This window comes from Akebia trifoliata, chromosome 2, assembly GCF_017979445.1.
Source record: "Akebia trifoliata isolate Shusen 1 chromosome 2, ASM1797944v1, whole genome shotgun sequence".
NCBI classification, from domain to species: domain Eukaryota; kingdom Viridiplantae; phylum Streptophyta; class Magnoliopsida; order Ranunculales; family Lardizabalaceae; genus Akebia; species Akebia trifoliata.
The window spans coordinates 12,691,073-12,717,535 of record NC_141376.1 but is presented as its reverse complement, the minus strand read 5'-3'; the positions used below and the strand labels follow the sequence as shown (position 1 = coordinate 12,717,535).

General features: G+C 35.5%; 1 protein-coding gene across 2 annotated transcripts; it reads left to right on the top strand.

The window, feature by feature from the left end:
* Positions 1-402: 402 nt before the first annotated feature.
* LOC147409627 (B-block binding subunit of TFIIIC) lies at positions 403-25,915 on the top strand. Of its 2 annotated transcripts, XM_086430911.1 has the most exons (19): positions 403-585; positions 3,791-4,241; positions 5,623-6,025; positions 6,107-6,178; positions 6,279-6,341; positions 8,190-8,402; positions 11,158-11,718; positions 11,847-12,611; positions 13,737-14,021; positions 16,897-17,052; positions 17,874-18,289; positions 18,431-18,884; positions 19,421-19,735; positions 20,053-20,773; positions 20,927-20,985; positions 21,501-21,995; positions 23,736-23,774; positions 24,030-24,217; positions 25,618-25,915. In XM_086430911.1, exons 2-18 carry the CDS (start codon positions 3,862-3,864, stop codon positions 24,213-24,215), a joined length of 5,583 nt encoding a protein of 1,860 aa, XP_086287037.1. In that variant the 5' UTR covers positions 403-585; positions 3,791-3,861; the 3' UTR covers positions 24,216-24,217; positions 25,618-25,915. The 2 variants fall into 2 exon arrangements, with proteins under 2 accessions (XP_086287037.1, XP_086287032.1); XM_086430906.1 differs by lacking the exon at positions 25,618-25,915 and having other exon boundaries at positions 24,030-24,366.
* The last annotated feature ends 548 nt before the right edge of the window (positions 25,916-26,463 follow it).

The following is a 26,463-nucleotide window of genomic DNA, read 5'->3' as shown; positions in this document are numbered from 1 at the left end:
TGTTTGATTATTATAAATATCATCACAGATGAAGAATATATTTCTTCTAGATTTTAATGGTGGTGATTTAATCTCTATAGTTCAGGTTCAAGATCTATAGTTAATGTTCAAGATGTTCATGGAAGAAAGACTTGTAAATATTTATTTTATTTATTTTGATAGGTATATTATGAAAAAAAAAATTAATTATATATATATTTGGTTCATTTTTTAGTAGGAATTATTTCTGAATTTTTTTTGAATTTTTCAGATTTTTTAAATGGTTAAAAACCATTGTCTTAATGTCAAACGAGATGAGACGACTCGAACGAGACGAGACGTATCGTCCGAGTCAACTCGGTATTAGAGCTGAACGAGAGCTGATCAAATACCGAGTTTAAAAACCATGTATTAAACCCAAACACTCAAGTTACAAAACCAGAACCAGTTCGGCGTGATTTTAGCCGTGCGAAGGTGTTTCCGAACAGAGTATTAATCTGATTGCTACTTACACCCCAGAAATCCCTGAGATGTGGAAGGAAGGAGGCGAAGAAACCCTAGAGATGTGGAACGGAGGAGGCGAACTCGAGTAGGAGACGACCTGAGGTATCATCTCTCTCTCTCTCTCATTCTTCTGGTTTTTTTTTTTTTTTTCAAAAAAACCAATAGTATAAATTATCAAATAATATGGGTTCAATATTGTTGTTCTGGAGAAGAAGAAATTTCATGAGAATTCGACCAGAATTTTTCAAACATCATTCATAGCTGTTAGAGCTTTGACCAAAAGAGATGTAGGTAAGGTTGCAGGATTTTGAGCCTTTGGGTTTTTCTCACTCCCCATTTTGATAGCCTGGGTTTGCCGCATTTTCTCCTGAAAGTTTTGGAATTTAGTCATTTTCTTTAGATTTGTGTGTTTCTGTACCAGTTGAGGTGATCTAGGTTTTCCCCACAATTGTGTTTGGTAATCTGGGTTGTGCTTAAAAACGTGTTTGTTGATTTGGGTTTGAATTTCTTTTCTGTAGATTTTGGAGGTTTATGAGTGTTTGGTGGTTGGGAATTTGTAGTTGAGAGTTTAGAGATTTGGGTTTTGCTTAATAAAATAGATTGCTGATTTGGTATCAGTGAAGGCTCTCTACAACTGATGAGATCTAAAAAAAAGATCACTAATTTTGGGGGGGATTTTTATAGCTAATTTTGTAAGTTATATCAAATGAGATTTGGAGATTGTGTGGTTTGGTGAAGATGTTGTCTGCATCTCCTTCTCCAAATTCCTCTCCTGCTGCAGTCCCACCAACTTCTGATATTACTAGTCCACCACCTTCAACTTCGTCCCCTCCTCCAAACCCTTCTACTAATACTACAAGTCCACCATTGTGAATGAGACAATAGCTGCATTATATATTTTTATGTGTCATTCTTGTATATTTTGATTCTACCTACACACGCTCATTTATATGTTTATTTTGTAAAAATGTCGAATCTCTATCCATTACTTTTAAGAAGCCCAACCCTGTTAAATCTTTTTGTGAGACCAAAAATTTTGTATGCCCCAAATGCTGGTATCTGAAAAACATAGGAAGGGATCATTCAGGATAAGTTCAAACTCTAATTTCTGATTCATTGCTTCTTAAACTACTACAATTACAATAGTATTTAACATGTGCAGATGTTTAGTGTCGAAAAATTAGGAAACTATTGTTCGATTGGGCATGTATCAGCACTCTTCACAAACCATAATTATAAGTATTTTGATACCTTGTTTATACTACTAATAAGTAATGTAACCATGGGATAGCCCATAGGGATGGTCTTAGCGACACGTAACAACTAATAATAGACCAAAGCGTGGTGGTTCACATGGCGCAAATGGGAAGATATTCCATGGAAAAAAATAATAGGTTTATTTTGTTACTACCTAATATTTGTAGTGGAACTATGGAAGTGACCGCTAAAATTAAAGTATTGCTCCTGTTCCTTACCCCATTTAGCAATGCTGTCCTCATACTAAAAAAAAATAGAGAGGTTGCAAATTTAGGCTCTTACATCACTTTAGCCGCCTAAGATGATGAATATTTAGATTGTAATATTATAGTTATTGATTTATCTTGCTTAGTCTGCCAACTTGTATGATCTGTTTTCCTGATAATTTTTGTATACTACACAGTGTGATCCCCATCAATGCCCTTTGGAATGGATGCCTATGTTTCAATTTTCTTTCTGGTGTTATGAATAAAGACATATTATTAATATAACTTGGAAGCAACTGATTGAGATAATGGAACTTCTTATGAAAGAATTGAGTTTTCTTCTTTGTACAAAATTACACTGAACACTGCATTAAAATCTTAAGCAAGAAGGAAAGTCAATTCTTATTTATCTTCTAGAATCAATCCACTTAAATCAATTAGAAAGCACCTCCCTCTTTCTACTACCTAGAACCCATTATTTCTTTTACACCTCCTTCTATGCAGACATGAGTTGATGGGCGGTGGACCACATGTATGATACAATGCTAGTGTTGTTTTAGGATGATGGCCTTTGCTCCATAAGAAAAATCTCTCAATCTATTTTGTATTTTTAGTCTTCCAACTTCAAGTAATAAATAAATGATTGTTGATAGATTATATATCAAGGAAAACTGAGAGTTAATGATGTAGTTGATCTTCCACTACTTTGATTAAGGAATAGGCTATGAGCTAAAACAGATGAAATAATTGCAAATATTTTTTTGCAGCTACTAGTTATGCTCATTTGTATGTAAAATATTTTTTAACCTACTCTATACAAATGTATATTGTAGTATAATGACTTACTAGGCTTCTTTCTATCCCCTTGAACACATGGGAATCTACACCTTAGGAATATGAGTTAAAAAAAAAAAAATTAGTTAATGGCACAGGACTCACATCTGTTTTTGGTAAGCTATTTTTAGAGAGAGAGCCCATCGTTAGTTAGTGCCCTTCATTGTTTCACAAACTATGTTATCAATGTCAGTGAGAATATTTTGGACAGCAAGGCAGTTTCATTTCAAGGATAGCCTTTTTTAAGAAATGGTTTGCCCTAAGCCATGTTATCAATTGTTAGTGAGAATATTTTGGACAGCAGGGTGGTTTCATAATTATGTAAATAATACATTTGTATTAGCACTTATGTGATTAATTATATAATTAATACATTGGTAGTTAGGATGATGTGGCTAGATTTCTAATTTGTTCTTATTCAAGCTTTTTTGTTTTGTGGCATTTTTATTTCTAAACATATATGGGTGCTTGGTATTGGTGAGTTGAAGTTACCTTTAGTATGTTCCTTAATGAGTTTCTCTTCTCTTCTCTGAATCCAAACATAGCCTTAGAGGATGTGTCAGAAATTATGAGACCGGTTGGAGCTTGATTCGGAGGTCTCTATATGGTTGGAGTTGCTCTGATCACACACACTTTCTCTCTCTCTCTCTCTCTCTCTCTCTCTCTCTCCTCTTTCTTCTCCGCCCTTCTTTTTCTTCTTTTTTCAGATTTTGTTTGTAGTTTGGTTCGATTTAGGTATTTGTTGAGAGGAGAGGAGAGTGATAACGAAGTGCTCCCTGCAATGGTGATGGAAGAATTAGGGTTTTTTTTATATATTTTAACTTCAGATATTAGTTCAACTTTCAAACACACCCCAAGTTCGGTTCGATTCCAAATTTGCCCCCCAACCTGAACCGTGTGCACTGCACAATTTATATCCAACCCTAACAAAGCAAAAACCCATTAAACTTGTTCTAGGTTTGGTAAATTTGCTTACAACATGATGAATCTATGCTTTTAATTCCAAACAGGACCTTTGATGACGAACACACGGTAAATGCAACATCCCAAGACTCCCCATGTTGGAAGGTTTTAAGTCTCGATGGATTTGATAATCTCTACAGCTTTATCAGAGATCTGCTCTCAAGGTGTCAGTGGAATTTCACTTACAGATCTATGGCCCAAGTTACAACATTCTCTTCTCTCCTCCTCTGGTCTCCATCTCTGTGATGGTGTCAAATCAGCTATATGGAATGGCCTTCTCAACATTCCCGGTCTCCAATTTGAAGCTCACAACTCCTCTTCTTTTTCTTCTCAAGACCCTTTAATTCGATCCTTCGAAGAGTCTGAGAAGATGAGATTGAAGATAGTTGCTGCTGAGCATATGAGGGATAGCTTCGTTGGGCTTTACGATCTTAAAGCCGCTGATACTGGGATTTCTCCACCCCAAAGGCGTACGCTTGAACGACTTGCTATTGCTGGGTTAGTTTCAGTTTCAACTTAATCATCAATTTAACCTAACTCGTATGTGTTTTTATGGATTATTATGTGTTGAAAATGGCTTATTAATAATTTGAAATACATCACAATAATTCCTAGTTTGGTAGGTTATTTATTTGCTTTGTAGCGAAGTTGTGGATTTGATCCTAGTTTGTTTCCCCATTGAAAGAAAAGAAGAAAGAAAGAACGAAAGAAAGAATTCATGTAGTTGAGTAACCAACTAATTAGAGTCAAATTTTCTGTTCTAATTGCATTATGAAAATCAATGATGAACTGCATGTAAGTGATTGTGGGATCACAAATTTGAGTCTTGCATACAAATCGAAATAAAAAAATAAAATGGTAAATAAGTTCTTTAACAAGGTTGTTAGAGTCGTCCATTAAAAAAAGGGTAGAGTGTAGTTAAGGGTGCAAGGCGCTAAGGCCTCCTGGTCCCTAAGGCACAAGGCTAGCTCACACCTAAGTGAAGTGAAGCACAATAAAAATTATAAAAATTATAAAATTAAACAATGATATATTATAATTATATTATGTATAAATTTGAGTTTTTAAAACAAGTTAAAATATCAACACATCAAGAAGAAAACTAACAATCAGCAATAGCAAAAAAATTAGAGAGGAACAAGAGCGAGCATAAAAGAAGAAAAATTATAAGCAGACAACAACTAAGATCAAGGTTTAAAATGGCATATTGGAGGTATGTTTCTTTCAAGGAAAAAATGATATTGTATTGACTGATACTTTCAATACATTCTTGAAACATTTATGTTCCAGATTATTGTTTCTTATCATTCTTGGCTGATACATTCTGATATTTTGAACTATGACTAGGGTTTTAGGTTTTAAGCTAATAAAATGCAATACTTTTAATGGTAAAAATTTATACAATCCAAATAAATCTTTTATGTAAAGATGTGAATCAAATCTTAATTGGTGTCTTATATAAACAAAATACTTTAATTTTATTTAGTTTTTAATGAGGCATGTGCCTGCTGTGCCTTGCGCCTTGACTGAGGTGTACGCCTTGGTGAGCCTCAATTACACTGCCTCACCTTACATGTATTAATGCGTCTTCAGTGCGCATGCACCCAGCCTTGAAGTGCACCTGAGGCGCTCGCCTGGACTAATTTCATTATGAACAATGTGTACGAATATGTGGTTTTGCTCAACCTTTAAAGATGTCTTGTCATGCATTTAATTGATGTTGCAAGGAATTATAATTCATATGGACATGAATATCATATTACCTTTTGCCCGGTGGCAACCTTTTGCTATGTAACTTGATTGTAGATATAAAAAAAGCTACTACTCGAATGATTTTTGAAAATGTCATTTCTAAAGTTAACACAATAGTTATGCACAGAACAAATGGAATAACGCAGAGTCAACTTGCTAAGGAATTCGGCATGAAAGGAAACAACATCTTCTACATAGTGAGGAACCTTGAATGTCGGGGATTGATTGTAAGGCAATCAACAATTGTAAGGACAAAAGAAACCACAATTGAAGGGGAAAATGGGTTAAAAAATAGTTCCATTGTGAATACAAATTTGATCCATTTATACCGTTATGCAAAGCACTTAAATTCTCAACAAAAACTTGAGATTACGAAAGCAGATACATTAGAGAGTCTTGCAAATGCAGATGGAAGTACTTCTACCGGGGATGGTTATTCTGGAGAATGCATCAAAGACGATGTTCTTGTAAAGGATTATCTTCCGGCATTAAAAGCTGTATGTGATAAACTTGAAGAAGCTGATGGCAAGGTCAGTATAGTCAAGTTGATACCTTATCCAAAGACTTTGCAAGCTAAATATGCTTATATTTCTCATAATGCTTTTTTAAAGGTCCTTGTCGTCTCCGATATTAAACAAGCTCTGGGTTATCGAAGAACTCCAGGGCATAGAGCTTGGAGAAATGTAAGTTAACATTTGAGTATTTTTATGCTGTTTGTTTTGGTTTGTGCTTCCCGTATTCTTTTCATTTGTTTTGATTGTTTCATTTTAATTGTGCCAACAGATCTATAACAGGTTAAAAGAAGCTCGCCTTGTTGAAGAGTTTCGTGCAGAAGTCAACAGGAAGGTGTGTCATGCATCTTTATTTTGGGATTAATGATTGGATTGACTACTTTGTGTGCCAACTTTTTTCCTTCTGCAACCTACAAGTATAAGTCTTGCATTATTTTTTGGTACACTTATTTATTTTAAGAAATCTTTTTCATCCCTTCCTATATTATGTGAATTATCATTGTCTTCATATGTCATGTATTTTTGTTCGAGTTAAATTTTCTTTTGATAAGTGTAAGATTTTATTAATAGGAAAAAGAGAAGCAGCCGAGGTGGCACCTTTACAAGAAAGAAAAAGGGAAACAAAAACAAAGAAAGAAGCTATAAAAAAAAAAAAAAAAGAAGCCTACTCACAAGCGAGTGACACGTGGCAAAGAGAATCCCACTTAAGAACAAAATCTTCAAAAAACACCCCTACAAACTTCTTCGACAGCTTGCTCCACAAAAACATCCACCACAAAATATCCAAGATGATTTCTTGGAGAGTCTTTTCCTCTCCTTGGAACACCCTTCTATTTTTCTCTTTCCACAATCCCCAGCACATAGCAAATGGAAGAATGACCCGCAAGCATACTTTTCTATTGGAGAAAATGTTAAAATTCTACCCAATAAGCAAAGAAAAGACCTTTGAAGGGAAAGCCCAGTCTAAATGAAAGAGAGAAAGGAAGTGAGATCAAATGCAAGCAGAAAAGGGCTAATGTGTAAGAATGTTGTTCCCTGACTTCCCGGCCTTTTTACAAAGGAAGCAATACTTTTGAATTTCAAAGCCCCCCTTTTAATCATATTATCAATAGTAAAGATTCTACCAAGGGAAGCTGTCCAAATGAAAAGTCATTTTTGTGGGAACAATAGTGTTGCGTTCCACATTAAATAGGGGTCCAAACTGTAGTTTCCGAGAAGGCTAAAGGGAAGGAAAGCAAAAGTAAGTTATGGAAAGAGCGAACAATGAATCTTTTGTCCCTACTTACCAGCCACTCTCTTTGATCCTCCTTGTTCTCAACAAATTGGATGGAGTTAATGAGATGCAACCTCATTGACTTCCCAGTCGTTCAAATTTCTCCTAAAGCCTAAGTTACTTAAACAAAACTTTAATGAAGCTCTACACTACAATTTATCTACAAAACATTAATATTAGGTTGGGGCCTACATAAAGTTTTTGCTATACCCTTCCAAGTCTTTATTTGTATCGCGGAACATGATTTGTGGTGACGACTCCAAATAATTGGGATAAGGCTTTGAAGATGACAATGATGATGCCTTAATAAGAATACATAATAAAGTAACCAAACTAACTCGAAGCAGCTATACTAAGACTATGGACTAAAAAAACATAGAAATAGACCCAAATATAATATCCTAAACAGAAAATTAACTAAAACCTCTAAATAAAACATACAATAAAATCTTAAGTTGAAATTAGACCATGGGACACTTCAACAGCTATGATGCCCTCATCATTTTATTTTTGTTGGCTTTACATGGCTTTCATTGTTTTCAAGGGGTAGGTTTATTTTCGTCTTTCCTTATGTTTTAGTGCAGGTTTTTTAAGTCATAAGACTTACCATTGAAATTTGGCATGATGCTTTTTATTCTTGTTTGGCAATATAATAGTCTATGTTCTATTTCTTGGCAGTTCTGGTACATCGACAATGATAAACTGATGTTCTTCACATGAGTGATGCTTTTATTTTTTCTTGCATTTGCTTTCGCTTTTCATTAGTTCATTGTTCTAATATGAATGCGTAGAAAAAGATACTCAGTTAAGATTTGCTTGTGCACTTTTTGAATCGGTACTTCCTATCATTTTGGAAAAAAGAAATATTTATCAGTTGCTTGTCACTTGATATCCTTGTACCTTTGGCAGGTTGTCAGCTGTTTACGTTTACTTAGAAAATTTGATTCAAAGAATTTTCAGCCAAAATCTGTTGGAGGTGGATATGATGATTTGGACATGGATCAACCAATAAAATGTGGAAAAAGAGGCCAAATCACTGACCAACTTTTAGAACTTCCCATCGAGCATCAAATATACGATATGATTGATGCTGAAGGATCAAAGGGGCTAACTGTTACTGAGGTGTGTACAAATCTTTTTGGTTTTTACATATAGTTTATTAATACTTTTAATTGTTTTATTCGGTAAAAAAAAGGTGGTGAAACCAGAACAAAACAATATCAAAGCTCCAGTAAGAGGTTCTCACTAGAGATTGAACACCTACAAAAAAAATACTAGACTAATTCCCACTCAACCCGTCCCATCTAAACACTATAGTCAAAATGAATATCAGGAAAGTTGGACAAGAACACATAAGAGCCTTGATCCTTATCAGTAATGCTTCAATACTTTCTTCCTTATTTGCAAAGTTCCTTCTCCTCTCCTTCCATAGAGACCAACTTACTCGAGAGTGGAAAATCTGCTCTACTGTTAAAGTCCTTTGGAATGCCCATACAATAAGTCGAGACTGGTCACAAGGTGCACATATGCCCCAAACAGGGCTACAATAAACTAGTCTAGTAAAACCTCTTAATGAACAAAGGTTGTCAACATAATAAAGTGATAAGAGGTATACATTCTCTTGCAGCTGTAATTATGAATGCGGTATCAGTCCAAAACCAAATATTGTATGGATTATGAATTTGCATTGATGGTTGTTTGGCCATGTGTATGATTCCTAGCACTTCAGGTTGCGTATGGGTGGGTGTTCTTGACATGTCCAAGAATAGGTGCACCTTACATGTATGCTATAAGTCTTTTTGATGGAATATTGATGCAGGATGATGAGAGGAGATAAGAAAATGGAATTTGATTTAGGCAAAATAGGAGATTTAGAGAAATTTGGTTAGGGATTAGGTTAAGAATTTTTAGGATTGGGTAAGGATAGGTAAACCCAAAAGTTTTTTTTTTTCCCACAATTACGACAATTTCAGTAGGATAAATGAAAAGGGTTAAAGGTTAAGAGAAAGGATAAATAATTAAGGAATCAAGAATCAAGAAAGGGGTTTTAAGAATCAAGAATAAAAAAAATCAAGAAAAATAAAGATTAGAAAAAAATAATGTTATATTAGAATCACTCCAAAATGACCTCGCACCACACCATTAATGGGAATATCAAAGTTTCAATCTCAATTTTTATTCATCATTGAAGAAATTTACAACAAAAAGCAAGTATTTATAACGTTCTCTAAACTCTAAATCTAATCTCAACCATCCAACTAAACTAAGGAGATCTAATGGTTGTAAATAAAACTTAAAACAACTTAAATAAAACAAAAGCAGAAATACCATCTATGTCTCAATCCCATAACTTTATTTCCCATGAATTTTTAGCTTATGAAGACTCATTAAAAAATCAATATAAAGTTACCAAATTGCCCCCTAACACCTATACTAACATCATCGGCTAATAAAACATCAAAATAAACTAAAAAACATGAAAATAAAGCCCTAAAACAAAAATCTAAATAAAAATTAAAATATACTTTTTAAGATTTGATCTCCCCATCAATTCTCTTTGACTGGGAAGATTTCGCCACTGGGGAAATAAAATTGTAGTAATTCTCATCATCGGTTGCGTTCCGCATTAAATATGGTATAAAAAGAAAAACAAAGTGGGTGCAAAGTATGAAATTTTGACATATTTCCGTTTTCATAAGTTTCAATGCAAAATTGAATAAAGATTTCTTTATGCATATATTTTGATGGAAATCACTATTCATTTTGTGAAATATTTAGGCGAACATTGAAATTAGACCGAATAATCAATTTTATTTATAAAATGCAAGATTATTCGTATTGTGGCTGTGAATCTCAATAACTTTAATTAGTTGGATAAGTTGAGTTGTGAGTGGGTGGGATATTTTAAATGTTTGTCTAAGGGGGAATTTGGAATTTTAAATTCATAATTAAGTAGCATCATCACATTATAATCACCAATAACGATAAATTTTCAACCACCAATTGACCTCCTTTAGTTGATGCCTCATTGACTACGCATTACTTTGCCCCAACTAATAACTGATTGCAGTTATCAATTCGCATGTTACAAGTTTGGGGAATCACAACCATTATTAGTAAATGACGTTTATAGTACTGAATATTTAGATTGGAGAATAAGAAGATTGAATAAATAAGTTTCCTTGTACATAGTGTCATGTATATGCCTAGGTCTAGAGAGTCCACTTGTGTTGGGCATGCCTGGGGTAGTCATGTACCCATGTTTTGAAAATCGTCCAAGATCGAGATGACTCAGACGTGTCATCTTTATCTTTTTTTGGTTCACAAACCTTCAATAAAACCTGTCTCACCCAAGTCATCTTGGTATATTAGAGTATTAGGTTATGCAGTTATGTAATTGAATGTATGTGTCATTTGTCTATTTAATAAAATGCTCACGGAAGATTAAATATTCCAGATATTCAATTTAATCAGAAAAGTTATCATCGTATCAGAGCTTTGGTAAGGTCTGATCTTGCATTAGGCCTGCCATAATCCTGGATCTTAATGTTGTGTCCATTGAAATGTCTCCCACCTCTGACCAACAAGCATGACTGTGGCACATACTGAATGAGTGAAAGCAATATCATTATTTTGCATGTTTACGATAAGGAAGGCGAAGGAAATAAAATATATAGGTTCCAAGGAACCTATACCCAGTTCCAGGAAGCCATTGGTTGACTGTCCATGTGTTTTACCTCGACCTAAACTGTTTTCATTTTAGTGCTTGCATATATATAATATGTGTTTTGCTTGCTTGCCACCTGCAAATTGCAATGTGAAATAAATAAATAAATAATTTTCTTCCACTGTTTTATGACTACTTTTATATAACCAGGTCTGCAAGCGGCTTGGACTTAGTAATAAGAGGAATTATAGTCGGCTTCTCAATATGTTTTTGAGGTTTGGAATGCACCTGCAGGCAGAAAGCCATAACAGGTCTGTGCTCTATAGAGTTTGGACACCTGGGAAATTCAATAGTGCTTCTTCTACTGTTTCTGGTGATAATTCTGAAGATATTATCCTTGCTGAAGATGATGAGCTTGCCATACAAAGTGTGAGTGATCTAGTTGTTCATGAAAATTCAGAACCAATCATCCCATGTTTAGATTCTCTATCCTCTGAAGACGAATTTAAAATCCCTAACAAAATGGAAAGACAACAAATGGGATCAGAGTTTCACCAAAACCAGATACTTATCTGTGGAAGTGACCCATCAGATTTAGTCCATCAGACCAGAGGTACATCTAATGATTTAGTAACTGCGATGCCTACCAAATCAAATATTGCTCAAACAGAAGAACAACCAGCAAAGCTCCGATCCTATCCAAGGTACCCATGTCTTAGTTTGACTGCAACTAGTGCCCAAAGGGAGCGGAGGGTACTTGAGCGATTGCAGGTCTTTCCATTATCATCCACTTTACTTACTGGCTGCATTCTTTTGGATCATATCTGTTGATTCTTTTTTTTTTTTTTTTCATATTTTTTGTGGAGCCTAATACATACATCTTTTCTGTTTCTGTGCAGGGGGAGAAGTTCATTCTAACTGTTGAGCTTTATAGATGGCTGGAGAGTCTTGAGAAAGACAAGCCTACAACAATGGCTAGGAAGACTCTGAATCGTACTTTAAGTAAACTTCAGCAAGAAGGGCACTGTAAATGTGTTCAAGTTAGTGTTCCTGTTGTCACCAATTGTGGCCGTAGCCGTGCAACTGAGGTGGTATTGCACGAATCCATTCAAAGTGTAACTCCTCAACTTTTGGGTCAAATTCATGAAAGATTGAGATCTTTCGATATGCAAAGCCGTGGCCAAGGCTTAGCTCGTTTGAAGAATGAAGAGAAATCAGTTCCTGTGCTGAACAATATCAAGAGGACTCTCAACTCTTCAAATTCAGATGCCCAAGCTGTCAGAGCAGAAGCCATGCGTGCTAATGGATTCATTATTGCAAAGATGGTTCGTGCAAAATTATTGCATAACTTTCTATGGTGTTATCTACAACATACTTCACCTGATTGGGATGATGCTTTATCCTCTGGTACACATGTTGGGTATGACCTAAAGAATCCTCACAGCACTTGCAAACTGTTTGTACTAGATGTGGCAATAAAGGCAATGCCACTTGAGCTTTTTTTACAAGTTGTGGGGTCCACTCAAAAGTTTGATGATTTAGTTGAGAGTTGCAAGCGTGGATTGCGTCTCTCTGATCTTCCTGTACAGAAGTTCAAGTCCCTGATGAATACTCAAGCAACTGGGCGGCTTTCATGGATTATTGATATTTTATATCGGTTGAAGGTAGGGCCACATATACTTACAACATCATTGCTTCATGAAGGAAAGCATGCATATTAGGTTTAATGCTGTAAATATTAAAGAATGGAAATAGAAACAACTTGAACAATTAGATGAAGAAGGGATCTAGCTAAAAATGTGAACCAAAAGTTAAAAAATTGCTTTCTCAGAGAAGCTTAAACCTCAAAGCCTCCTCTTTAACTACTGAGGATTTCTTTTTTGCCCTCTAAGCTAAATGTTTCCTATAATACAATCCACATTAAAATTTTGTTGCTTTGTTCAAAAGGTTGTTTCCACAGAGTGTTCTGTTTCTTAATTGCACTTAGTTTGTGCTAGTCGTTTCTGTTACTTTCAAATTGGATATATTTTATTTGTGACCTTGTGATTCCTATAAATTTTCTTTTGAGTTGCGATCCAGGACGGTGTCCCGTGCCTATACATAGGAACGGTGTCTACGTGGTACGTCTGGATTGGAGAATATGGACATTGGGCTGCGTGCACAGCTTGGTTAGGAGCCCGAGGTGTTTTAAACTATAACTGAAGTGTGCCACATAGACACTGTTCCTATTTTATAGGAACAGGACACCATATTGGATCCTTAGTCATTTTCTTTTAGGTAAGAGGAGCGCACATATCAGGGCTCTACAATTGTAATTGGCTCTTGTTCTACTTCTGTGATACACATTAGACATCCAGGGTGTGAAACCTCACTTGATGGATCCCACCTAGAAAGATCACCAACTCTGAAAATGAAGCGAGTTGGATGATCTGATCAACTATCTAATTCTATTGTATTCTTTTCAACTGACAGACAAATTAGCAGAGAATGTTTTAGGTGACAAAAGGCTGTACATTTAATGCCACTTCTTATCAGAAGAATCCCTTGGTGGGGTCCATTATGTGATTGGTGTTATCCTTCCGGAATGTATGTATGTGCCTGCAGGGCAGTGGCAGGAGGGCTGGGTCGTACTTGTTTCCATTATATGGTTGTTGTTTGTCCCTCTTTAGGTATAAAATAGGTTTAACAGTTCCCAAAGAATTTTTTTCAATAAATTTAATAATGTTTTCTCTCTTTTTCAATCTAATACAATTATGTCTCAGACTAACTACATACTCTCTGCCATGTAGTTAATTCGGCTAGTTACTGATGGACATGCTGAAGATGCAAATGTCATCCGACATGCCATTCTTACACATGCGATGGAGCTTAAACCTTACATTGAGGAGCCTTTGTCAACAGTATCAATGTCATTGGGCGTCAGTTCTCTCGATCTTCGTCCAAGGATTAGGCACGATTTTATCCTATCAAACAAGGAAGCCGTTGATATATACTGGAAGACTTTGGAGTATTGTTATGCTGCAGCTGATCCAACAGCTGCTGTACATGCATTCCCTGGATCTGCTGTCCATGAGGTACGAAATGAACTTTTCTCTTGTGAAATTTGTATGTAATTGTTTTTCCTGACATTTTGGTTTATAGGAAATTAACAACTGCAATATTAATGCTATAATTTACTGGGTTGACTTTTCTACATGGGGCTAATACAAAAGGATTTGACCCTTAACATATAATTTACATGGGCTGTCTATGCATCAATCAAATTATTCATTTTGTGGGCCACCCCCTTCCTAGGCCATATTCTAATCGAGAAAAAAAAAAGTGGAATTTGAATGGCTAAAACAAAGTAGTTAAATTCTCTGAAGAAAAGTGAGGCAGATGTATAATGCTCTGAAGAATGGGTTATTTTGAAATCTCTATAATTTGATGGATTTGTGGGGATCTCTTAGTGTTGTCAGGGAATCAGGTTAGGTAATTGCTCAAGGATCTTAAAAAGGAATATTCTAGGGTGGTAGTTGGTACTTGGGTTTTTGTGTGGCAGTCCGGGACAAGCAACTAATGCAAAATGTAATTTTGAAAGGGAGTATAAGGAGGCAACCAATAGAGCAGATGCTCCAATTTTTAAGGATAAAAGTATCCCTTTTACACCTAACAAATCCGTTACAAGTGTCTCGCTAGGTAAAGTATTAGAATGAAATCAAAACAGTCAATGGAGGTCCAGAACTTATTATGCAAGTTGAACTGTGAAGGGAAATCCTTGGATAGCATAGTCACCAATTTGTGTTCAGGAATAAGTCGACAAAAGGAAAATTCAAAAAAAATTGTTAAAATTGGTAAAATCGAAAAAAAATCATGCTAGGGTTTGGAATGTGTAATTACTCCTAAGTTGGCATTCTCATATTATATTATCAAATCAAATATTAAACTACAATAATAAATCACCAAACCCCAGATTGATATCATCCATATATCTACAAAAAGTAACCACAAGTTCACAACACATTCAAGGTTTATATTATTCAAAATATAGAACTATTACAATCATAAGTCAAATTAGGATTCATCAACCAGTCAAAATCATCAATTCAATGTCATCCTCATTACCGATGCTTCATTATTAAAATGGTCACCATCATCTTTATCATGGTCATCTCATCTTACTAGTACATTAAGGTCATCTTTCTATTTTCTAATTTAATCATGAAGTTCACGATTTAATCATTAAGTCCACAATCTTATTGCAATGTTTATAAAAGTCGTGTTTAAATTGTTGAAGTAAATAGTCATATGATTTAATCGCTATTTTTTCGATAATTCACAGAAGTTAAGGTTCAGTGTGATGAACTTGACCTTGTTAGGCAAGTGGCTTTGGCGATTTGGGGAGGAAGAGGATAGTCTATGGAGGAGAGTCATTGTAGAGAAGTTTGGGGGTTCAAAATCATGGATGGGAAAGTGGAGCTACTAGAGGAACCTACAATTATGGGGGTTTGGAAGGGAATCCTGAGGAGATTTTCCCTTTTCTGGAAAAAGTGAAGTTTAAGGTTGGTAGAGGTGATAGGATCAGGCTTCGGGAGGATTGGTGGTGTGGGAGGTCCCTGTTAAGGGTCAATTTTCGAATATCTTTGATGTGTCCTTAAAAGGGATAAGTCATTTTGTTATTCATAAGTAGGGAGTGGGAGAGGTGAATTGGGACCTTGGTTTCAGTAGGGCCTTCAATGACTGGGTGATGGAGAGTTTGTAGAGGTTGATTCAAATTGTGGAAGCTAAATCTCTCAATGTGGAGTTGGAGAATCGTCAGATGTGGAATGAAACAAGAGATGGGTGCTTCTCTGTGAAATCATGATGCGATTCTCCCAGGGAGCACCTATGATTTCCAATATGTGTATGTTTGCTGAGGGAAGATGCCATATAAAATTTCGGCTTTTGTGTGGTTGGCGACATTAGGGAGGTTGGCCACTTTAGATCAGTTGATCAGGAGGGGGTTCTCCTCTCCTATTTTTGTTGCCTATGTAAGACGAGTGAAGAGTCAGCAAATCATGTTCTTATGCATTGCATTGTCGCTCAGCAAACTTGGTCATATTTTCTACCTTTATTTGGGGTGGTGGGTTGCCTACCATCTTCAGTTCAATCTCTTTTTAAGACTTTTCTGGCTTGGGGTAATTCATTCTCAAAGTTGAAAAAGATTTTGTGGGTCTTGCTTCTGTTTGCAATTTGTTGGGGCATATGGAAAGAAATGAACAATTGCATATTTGAAGGAAAGAGTTGGCAAGTCAGATGTTATCTTATCTATCATGGCTTTGTTTTCTCTTTAGAGTAAATATTTGTTTAGTTCAAAGGAATCTTTTTTGAGGACTTCCTTGTTAAATGGGAAAGGGTTTGTAACCTATCTGTGGGATAGTGCTTTTGAAGTTTGGGTAATGTTGTTGTTGGGCTTCTTTTTTATCTTACTTGTATTTAGTCTTTGGTGACTATGTTGGATAAAAGAAGTAGGAGGAAGGTAAATGCATATTCTGGCCATTTCTTTGATATTTAAACCATCTTGCCGAATGTATTGTACTTATAATTGAGAAGAAGGCTCCTTTTTTGTGGACCAAATTGTCGTTTTTTTTTCATATACTTTATTTGTTTTCAATCACTGAGTCACCTGTTTTCTCTCTCTCTCTCTCTCTCTCTCTCTATATATATATATATATATATATATATATATACATGGATGCAGATCATGGGACATAATTATAAAGATCATCCTCACAAAAAATCAGCTCAATCCAAAACTTCTGACCCATATTTTGAAAAACCATTGTTTTTACATATGTTTTTACTTATGTCCCATGATCCGCGCCATATATATATATATATTGTTTTGTTTCTTTATTCTCTTTATTATTTTCTCGTCCCTGCCTTTTCTTTTTGTTTACTGCAAAAATGAAAGGAACTGGTTTGTTACAGGTTTTCCTTTACCGATCTTGGGCCTCAGTTCGGGTTATGACTGCTGACCAGCGTGCTGAACTTCTCAAGCGTGTAGTTAGGGATGATCCAAAAAAGAAGATATCATTCGCTGACTGTGTCAAAATCGCCAGAGATCTAAATCTTACCTTAGAACAAGTCAGTATTCATTTTTCATCTGTCTAACATGTTATTCTCTCTCTCTCTCTTCCCCACCTCCTCTTTTGGTTGCCTTGTACATCCAATTTATTAGCTAACATTATCTAATGTGTTTTGAGTGTTTTTTGTGTATTTATCTGTATGATTTGTTTCTTTCAACACTCATTGCCATTTTATGAGAATATGAGATATTTTTGTACCTCCTTCCAAGGCATCCTCCTTTGTTTTGTTAGGTGGAGTATTGGGGTGGAGGATTAACAACAGTCCTCTTCATCACAAAAGAGGTTGCTTGTTCAAAACTTTGTGAAACGGGTGAGAAATAAATTGTCTTGGGACTTTGGTTTTATCGATTGGGAGGTTGAGTCAATCTTCATTCTCATTAGTTGCATCTCTCATTCTGGTTTGTCATGAGGACAAGGGTCGATGGGTGTAAACTAGTTGTCGAGGCGGAGTATTCTCGATCAAATCCTTGTATCAGTCCCTTTTGCACATTATTACATCTTTGGAATTCCCTACGATTTCTGTTTGGGATCCTCTGATTCCCTCCAAGATTATTTATTTTAGTTGGTTAACTGCTCTGCTTGACCTCCTCTTCTTGTTTTTCTTTTGTTGCTCTTTGATGGAATTTTATGATAATCAAAAAGAAAAAACCATAGTCCTTTGACAGAGAAGTATTAGATGATCTGGAAGTTCATCATTATCATTTGCTGCTTCATGCTCTTACTTGAACTTTCTTTTCCTTTATTCTTTTTTATTCTTTTAGTATGATGTGTATGTATCCTTTTGATTTTCTTCAGTTATGTGAGACATGGTACTTGCAGGTGCTTCGTGTCTCTTATGATAAGAGACAATCACGCCTTGACAGATTTCAGAGGGATTTGAACCCTATTGAGCAGGATTTCAATCCAACAAGTAATTGCATGTCTGCTTCTCAGAAAAAAAGGAAGAAATCTTCGAAAGCAAGCTCATCGAAGCGTGTAAAAGCTGATACTATAATCAGAGAATCACTTAGTGATAGCCAACATGCAGAAGAACAAACTCTCTTTATAACTTATTCGGGAGAACATGGCACTTGCTTGCAAGCATGTGATGAGGAAATTCATGCAAAAATTGTGGAAGAGACAGGAACAAATGAAGATTTTGGAGTGGGGGATTATGATTTTATTAGCCAGTGTGCCTTGCCAAGGCAGAAACCAACACGCCAATTAAAATATTTATGGTCTGAAATGTCAGATAGGCAAGTGAAGAGGAAATTTATGGTTTTAAATTTTTTAATGGCCTAGGAGATCCCCCCCCCCCCCCCCCCCCCCCCACCCCAAGAAGTATTGAAAACATTTTGTAGCTCTTTTTCATTCACAAATTTCTTTCTTTCTTACAGGCAACTGTTGATCCAATATGTAAGACATCGTGCTGCTCTTGGGGCGCGATTTTATCGTACTGATTGGGTCTCACTTCCTGATCTTCCTGCACCTCCTAATACTTGCAGAAGAAGAATGGCATTACTAAATAGCAATCCAAATGTCAGAAGAGCTATAATGAGGCTTTGTAACTTGCTTGGCGAACGATATGCCAAACACCTGGATAAATCCCAGGAGAAGGAACTTCTGAAGCATGATGGTTCCAGACGGATTGTTCAGGAATCTTCGTCAAATGAAGATCTTGGCAAGGATTTTAAGGAACAACAGTGGGATGATTTCGAGGACAAAAATATAGAAGTGGCTCTCAATGAGGTGCTTCGATGTAAACAGATGGCAAAACTTGAAGCTTCTAAGAGAGTTGGATCTAGACCTAAAAAGGAATGGCCAGATACAAATTTGGATGCCCAAATATGTGTAAGTTCTCAATTTGCTCGAAGAATTGTACACATTTTTTTTTTTCTGGAGTTGACTTGAAGTTCAGCTGATTCAATACCCAAAACTTGGTTTGAATAAAAATCGATTAGGACTTAATCAACAAATTGAGTTCTCCAAGAATTTTTCGTTTATCAAGCATTTTTTTGTTCCTCCTTTAATTTTTCAGAAAAGTGGTAGTGCTTCAAGCAGGGGGTGGAGCCAAGATTTTACCCACGTGGGGGCAACTGAGAAGGGAAATTTTTTTGTGGGGCCAATAGCGGCAGGTTTTTTAATCTACCATTGTTATCTGTCATAATAGTGCATATATCTTATTAACTTTGAAAATTCTTGTGAGAGTAAGGACCCCCATTGTAAATTTGTCTCTGCCTTCAAGGGTTGGAAGGAACCTCTATTTCAACCCACTTAAATGTGTATGGGGAAGTGTTTTAAAATTCCCCAATTTAGTGTGTGTGTGTGTGTGTGTTTATTTGATTGTTCATGTAAAGGGATTGAAATTTGCTCATTTCTTCTTGTAGGATTCCCAGGAGGAACATGAATTAGTTCCTTCACATGGTGATGAAATTCAAAACCAAACTGTAAGGCGACAGCGTAGATCAAGTTGTCATCGCCTTCCTGGGAAGTTTCTCAAGCTTCTAAACGAGGGCATCAATGTTAGTAGACAAGCACACGAATCTTTGGCAGTTGCCAATGCTGTGGAGCTCCTTAAGCTTGTATTCTTGAGTACCTCAACAGCACAAGAGGTACCGGCTTTGTTAGCAGAGACTCTACGGCGTTATTCTGAGCATGATCTTTTTGCGGCCTTTAACTTCCTCAGAGAGAAAAAATTCATGGTAAACTAATTGCCTCACCTAACTCATGGTTCAAATACAGGTGCATTCGAGTATTGGTCGCTTCATTAGACAATTGACCAACACTCGAATGCACTTCATGGTTGAAATTTTGTTTTATATTTTTTCTGTGAACTTCATATGGAACATAAACCAAGGGCATCTTGACGATTTCCCAAAAATAGAATTGCATGACTTTGTTAACTCTAGTGCAAGATGTAGCAAAATAGAGAGGCTGAATAGTTTTGATTTCCATTACACACATAAATTTGTTTTATTTTTTATTCTAAACCCTAATATTTTTTTTCTCCATTGGGTAGGTTGGCGGTAATGGTAGTCAACCTTTTGTACTCTCCCAACAATTCTTGCACAGTGTTTCATCTTCTCCATTCCCAACTAACACTGGAAAGAGGGCTACTAAGTTTGCTAATTGGCTAAACGAAAGAGAGAAAGATCTAATGGAAGAAGGGATTCATCTTAATTCAGATTTACAATGTGGTGATATTTTCCATTTGTTTGCTTTAGTTTCTTCAGGAGAAATGTTCATTTCACCGTGCTTGCCAGATGAAGGCATTGGAGAGCTTGAGGAACAACAAAGGGGTTTAAAACGTAAAATTGATAAAGATGATGAACTAGGTAGTAGCGATAAGAAGTTGAAGTCTTTATTGACGAATGATGGGGAGTTCATTTCTCGCCGAGAGAAAGGTTTTCCTGGTATCAAGGTATCTGTGAACCGTGCAACAATTTCTAGAGCTGATACTCTGCAATTATTCAAGAGTGAAAGAAATTGGGAAAGTCCATCTGATCTCAGAATTGCAAACCCTAATTTTGGCAGTATCGTTCCCATAGCAGGGGCTGATGATGAATCGCCTTGGAAAGCTATGACTAGCTATGGTGAACACTTGTTGTCAACATTTTCAGATAAGGAACAAATGGGTCCGTTGCATCCCATGGTCTTCAAGACTGTTCATTCCACTATTCATGAAGCTGGTGACCAAGGCTTGAGCATGGAAAAAGTTTCACAAATCAGGGCCGTGCAGGGTATGCTATTATTTCACTTTTGGGGGCCTTTTTTTTTCCTTATTAGTTAAAAAAATAATGATGAGTAAAAGGTTTTTAAATAGATTTTCCTATGTTGAGAATCAAGAATTAGTCCTCATATGTTTGTGCATTTTTTTTAAATGATTTCTTTAGGGGAAAGCATGGCTGAGCTTGTTGTGGACGTGCTTGAAGTATTTGGATTAGTTTTAAAGGTAAGATTACATGCTTTTAGTTGTTTCAGAATGTAATTCTTTCTAACTGTGGGGATGCATCACTACCAATGACATATTGGTACACATGTCACACATATGGTTGATGGACCCTCAATTATATTTCCTAGCTAGGTCTCTGTTTATCGTGGTCATTTGTTTACATTTTCATTTTTATGATTGATTCCATATGTTTTGTTCATGTATTTGAATGCAATAAAGTTTGTAGGAAACCTTGAGCCCAAATTTTGCTAGTAGGAAAGGGTTTCAACACTCTTTAAGAAATAAGCATTTTATTTGACCTATAGCAAAGATTGAGAGTTCTTGGGCGACGTAACCCTTGTTGAAGGGTTTTGGCTTTGATTTCTGACTTTGAAGGTGAAAAGTAGTCTGAGAAAATGTGGTCAACCAGGAATATCGAGAATAAGCTCTCAATGATATTAATTATTTTTATCGACTTTGTATGTGCCATCAGCTGATCTTGATTTCTAACGTATCGGTGGTATGAAATGATACAGGTCAATGCTTATAGATGTGTCCAAATTGTTGACGCTTCATTCCGTTCCAAGTATTTTTTAACCTCAGTGGAAGGTCGTTATCAAAATCTTAAACCGGCCCCACACAAGGAATCTCTGAGGATGGTGAATGATGACAATTATTTGTCCCTCCCGAAAGAATATCAAAAGAGTGCCGAAACAAGCATGAACCTCGATGGTGTGCATAAAGTAACCATTCTCAATCTGCCCGAAGAGGTTTCTTCTCGACCATCCAATGAAGAAGTTGAAACACACAATGGGGATGTCAGATTTGAGGATTATATGCAAGTGGAAGTTGTTTCCTTGGACAGGGTCAATGAGAGAGAGACTTTGGATCACATGATTAGTGGTGATTCTCATTCATTTAGGCCGATATTGCCTTGGATAAATGGAGATGGAACCAATAACCCTATTGTCTACAAGGGACTTACACGCCGTGTTCTCGGGATAGTGATGCAAAATCCCGGTATATTGGAGGTACGTACTGGATTGGATCCCATGCACTTCTGGTTTCACGTGAAAATATGTGAAAAGTCCACCTTTTGAATGATTGGATTGTTGGCCCATCTATATTGGCCATGTCTGAAATCGACCACCCAACAAAATAATTCTTTTGACCATTGAAATGGTAAAGAAAAGGGGTGCTTTAGAAACACGCCCCTGTAAATTTGGTGATCTTAGGTTTACCCCCTTGCAAAATGCAAGATTGGGTTTTCTCCCCTTGACAGTAAGTCAACGTTGTTTTTTCTTAATGATTTAATAGTGAAATTTTATTATTTTCCAAATTTTGGTTTAGTAATTTATGTATTTAAATAGCCATTTGAAAATATTAAAAATTTCACCCTTAAATCATCAAGAAAACGAAATGTTGACTTACAGTCAAGGGAGGTAAGCCTAGTCTTGCATTTTGCAAGGGGTCACCAATTTTACAGCGTGGTATTTCTAAAATACCCTAAAGAAAACACAAACAGTTATAACGGTTTTTTCCAAGCTTTATTTAGAGAGCTGCTATCGGCACCCCAACTTTTACTTAATACACTCCAATTAAAACTAAAGAAAATAAGTGAATGGTTGAAAATAGATAAAAATAGGGGTGCCAATAGAAACTTTATAGTTTTTTATTTTTGTCTGCTAGATTTCTATTTTTTGGGGTTTAGGATTTTATACAAGTCTAATAATAATTTTAAACAATTATTGAACTTGTTTGAAGGAGTGCTATAATATTTTGTAATGTTTAGATAATAATTTGAGCCAAACCTTTGTAATGATTGAATTGTGTGTTTTAATCTTTAATTGGGGTGTGATAAATGATTTAAGAAATTGGGTTGTAATAAGTAAAAGTTGGGGTGCCAATAGCATCTCTCTTAGTTTTTGAAACGGTATTAACTCTAATATAATGGCATTACCTTGTTTTGTTTTGTTTTTTTGTAATAGCAGCCATTATACACCTCATTATAGTCATTTCATTACAATTTCTTTTTCATACATTCATTCTTTTGGTTCTTAAACATAATATATTTTATGATAGGCAACATTAAGTACTGGATTCCACCGTTGTAACTCTCCCTAACTTTACCGTTTAAATTGTTACAATAGTTATGAGGACATCGCCAACCCATCGTCATGCCGTTGTAACAGGCCTGTTTAACCTTGCCACAAACTGGTGGCAAAGTTCTTAGATATGACATATCCCTGCAGATCAGATCCTCTATACATTGACCAGAGAATTGCATGCGCATGTCCATCTGGAAAAACATTTGGTTTATTTGTCAGGGAAAGGACCATTTGTTAAACATGATTGATTGATTGATTTTATATTGGGACAGTCGCCCATTGTCCCAAAATTTATCGAATTTTTCTGAAAGATTTGACGAATAAGTTAGTAGGCTGTTAGTCAAAAAAAAAAAAAAAAAGGTTAGTTGTTTAATCGGCAATTTACCAATTAATCACTGATTCACCAATTGACTGCCAAATCGTAGAGTTCTTTTTTCCTCGTTTCTTTTTCTTGTTTGATATTTTTTCCCCTGAAAACCATTATCTTCTACCTTTACTCTTCTTCCACAACCATATTAGAAATTCTTTTATTTTATATTTTCTAAAATAAGAACATATATTTTTCTCTAAAAACTCATCATTTCCATGAATCCCGGATCTATCTGAAATAATTGGCTGGTGGATCACTCTCATGTTTTCCTTTTGTATTTTTGGTTGTGGCAGGATGACATTATCCACCTGATAGACGTACTGAATCCTCAGGTATGCTTATGCTATGCTAATTTTGTTTGTTACCTCTCTTTTTTTCTTTTCTTTTTTTTCAAGAGCTGCTATTGTGACCGAACTTTTGCTTATAACACACCAATCTATATGTAAACTAACCTTTTAATTTCAAAGCATTGGTGCGTTGTTAGTAAAAGTTGGGGTGTCAATAGCAGCTCTCTCTCTTCTTCTTTTTTTCTGCTTACTGACATGAATGAATGAATACTAAAACATGAATTTGAACTTCATCTCCAGAGCTGTAGAAAACTATTGGAGTTGATGATTCTTGATAAGCACCTTATTGTGAGGAAGATGCATCAAACTATTTCATGTGGCCCTCCTTCCATACTGGGGAGCATCTTGGGTAGCAGATACAAGAAATCAGAATCGACATGTCAGGAGCATTTCTTCGCTAATCCCATGAGTACAGCCTTGTTATAAAGGTACCCCTTGTGTATATATTTACTTATTTTTCGTTGATGATGTTTAATGAAATCTCTCACCTGTTCATGCAAGTAAGCAAAACCTCAAACTTTTGTGAATCTGTAAATATTTTTGGTTGATAATGTTTTATCCATGTTTTCATTCAAAACTTCCAAGGCTGTTTAGGAATGCCAAACTTCAGTGATAATGTCCAATGAATCGAGTTAAGTTGATGACTGATGAGTCAAACTAGACAAGTCAAACAGAAATACATTAAATTTATAAATATTTGAAATTAATTTTTAGTATTTTAAAATAAATAATAATATTTATTTTTCCCCAAAAATGTCAAATATATAAGCCAAAACTAAATGAGATACTAATGAACTTGTTGCCTTTTCAAGCTGGCTTGATCGAGTTGAATTACTGACTCTAGTTTCTCAAGTTGATTCAGTGAATTGGTTCCATGAAGTTTTGGGACTCGGTCATCTCAAAACTCAATTCTGGCAAATGGAGTTGAGATGAATTGACATGTTTGGAGCCAATTTGATGAGTTTTAAAACTGTTGAGATTTTTGAAAGTAACTTGTTCAACAGCACAAAGACTAGTGAACGTAAATAAAAATAAAATAAAAGAACATCAAGATTTAAGTGGCTTGGATTTGGTGATCAAATCTTCTTCACTACGAAAATCAAGGAGAACAGTAAAAGAAAGAAAAGTCAAGTTTAATTTCAATCCCAGCCCTGAAATCTTTTTACACCTCTCCCTCCCTCCTAGAAGAAAAAACTCAATAATAGAAATTGTGTTATGCATTACTATTTATATGGTTCCAGAAAAGGATAACTTATACCTATCAAAGAAAAAAAGAAAGAAAAAGATAACTTATCCTAATTTTTAGGTTAAAATCCCATCAAAGGGTTGGAATAGAAGACAAATAAATGAAAATAGCAATAATTAGAAATTGGAGTTGCATTGTTAGCTAAGAACTCGATGGAGGAAGACAAGCTAAAGATGCCTTTGCTCGATACCTCTTAACATCATGAGAATGTTTCACTTTCACACTTACACATTATAATACAGTAAAACAAAATAAATGAACAAATGCAACATCAAGTCTTAAATTACCATTTGAATTAAAAGATCATTCAGAACAAACAAAGAACTAGAATTACAAATTACAATAGACATCATTGTAACAAAGCCCGGACCCAATAAAAGACCTGCAACATACAATGTAAACCTTAAAGGAAAAATTACTTAATAGACCCTATGGAAGGGATTTCTTTCTAAATAATCCCTGACCTATTGGTTGTATCTTGATAACTCATTTATTAACCTTTTCTATCTTGATGGTTCCTCACCTTCGGAACATTCAAACGGCCTTATGGATATTTTGCATCTTTCCCCAACCTGAGCAAAGGATTCGTGAGGCATTTCATACAAATCCAATATCTGAAGGGTGGTTATATGTTTCAATCATTGGGAAGAGCCTTGAAAATGTTGACTAAAGCGAATAAACAACTCTCAAAGACAAGGTAGAGCACCTTCCTCCACCTTTCATTCCTCCAAATCATCTATGGTTTTATATGATTGTGTGTATAATGGATGGATATATGGAATGGTCACACTTGTGGGTTAGACAAATGGATTTCATTTTGTGATGTCATTTGGATGATGCTATGCATGTTCATTGGTTGAAATATTATTTGTTGGAATTATGCAGGTGTTGTTTTGTAAGGTAAAATCATTTTAGGTAAGCTTTTTAGGGGAGATGCTATCGAAAGTTTGTTAAAACTTGTTGAATTTTAATCAACATAATAAACGTATTAACATTAATTAATTTTTTAAAATTTTTTTAATTTAGACATTTTAGTGTAATTGTAGTATTATTGAGGTCATTTTGTTTATTTCGGTGCATTATTAAGCATTAAAGGCATTTTGGTCATTTTACCAGAATTCAACACCTATATTAGACAATAATTACCAGATTTTGATAAACAGCACAACACTTCTGCAATAAACATGATCAAAATTGGGTGGAGGGGTTCTCATCCTCAAAGAGCTAATAATAGAGCTTGTGGCTCTACTTAGATAAGAGGATTCACATTTTGTATATTGGAAAAGTAATTAACAGTTGTACTTGAGCCAACAACCTCATGAGTTATAAGTCTAAATAAATTAATACGATTTGTACGTTGCAACCTTATATCAACAAAGTTGACTAGGTATGTGTTTGGATGGGCTCCTCCAATTATATTAACATACA

What these genes read in the sequence shown, in the direction of transcription:
- LOC147409627 (XM_086430911.1), top strand. Translation starts at nt 3,862, where the DNA reads ATGGATTTGATAATCTCTACAGCTTTATCAGAGATCTGCTCTCAAGGT. An exon ending in GTGCAGAAGTCAACAGGAAG is followed by an intron (nt 6,342 to 8,189) that starts GTGTGTCATGCA and finishes TACCTTTGGCAG; the next exon opens with GTTGTCAGCTGTTTACGTTT. An exon ending in CTGGATCTGCTGTCCATGAG is followed by an intron (nt 14,022 to 16,896) that starts GTACGAAATGAA and finishes GGTTTGTTACAG; the next exon opens with GTTTTCCTTTACCGATCTTG.